General features: G+C 40.9%; 1 protein-coding gene across 1 annotated transcript in view; it reads right to left on the reverse strand.

Annotated features, from left to right (window-relative positions):
- Positions 1-560, reverse strand: part of LOC103208202 (glycine N-acyltransferase-like protein) — an 18,066-nt gene that overhangs the window by 4,018 nt on the left and 13,488 nt on the right. Inside the window, exon 5 of the mRNA XM_007953880.2 lies at positions 79-85. Coding sequence (XP_007952071.2) covers positions 79-85 — 7 coding nt within the window. The remainder of the gene's footprint in view (positions 1-78; positions 86-560) is intronic.

Raw genomic sequence — 560 nt, forward strand, 5'->3', positions numbered from 1 at the left:
AACAAGATACTTATATGTCGTATCACAATTTCAAATCCACCAGTGCCACACTGGTTTATAAAGTCTTATTCATAGTACCATGATCCTAAAGATAAAGAAGAAACTTATTGACATAAAAACTTTGGTTGCAAGCGTCAATCTTATCACATTTCAAAGAATCAGAAAAAAAAAAATAGATCAGGATCCCAGTAATATTTAAATTCATAAGAATAACCTTGTACTAGAATCTTCATCTTTCCATGATGAAATTAAACAAAATGAAGGTTGTTGTTAAGTGCCGTCGAGTCGTTCCTGACTCATAAAGACCCCATGCAGAGCAGAACGAAACATGTCCGATCCCACGCCAGCCCCACAATCCATGCTATACTTGAGCCCATCATCGCAGCCACCGTGTCAATCCATTTCATTGAAGGCCTCCCCCTCTTTTGTCGACCCTCCACCCTACCAAGCATGACATGCTTCTCTAGGGAATGGTCCCATCTTACAACATGACCAAAATAGGTGAGACAAAGTCTGGCCATTCTTGCTTCCAAGGAGCATTCTGGCTGCACTTCCTCCAG

The sequence above is a fragment of the Orycteropus afer genome, unplaced genomic scaffold (assembly GCF_000298275.1).
Source record: "Orycteropus afer afer isolate SDZICR_OR568_19922 unplaced genomic scaffold, OryAfe1.0 scaffold00419, whole genome shotgun sequence".
Taxonomy (NCBI): domain Eukaryota; kingdom Metazoa; phylum Chordata; class Mammalia; order Tubulidentata; family Orycteropodidae; genus Orycteropus; species Orycteropus afer.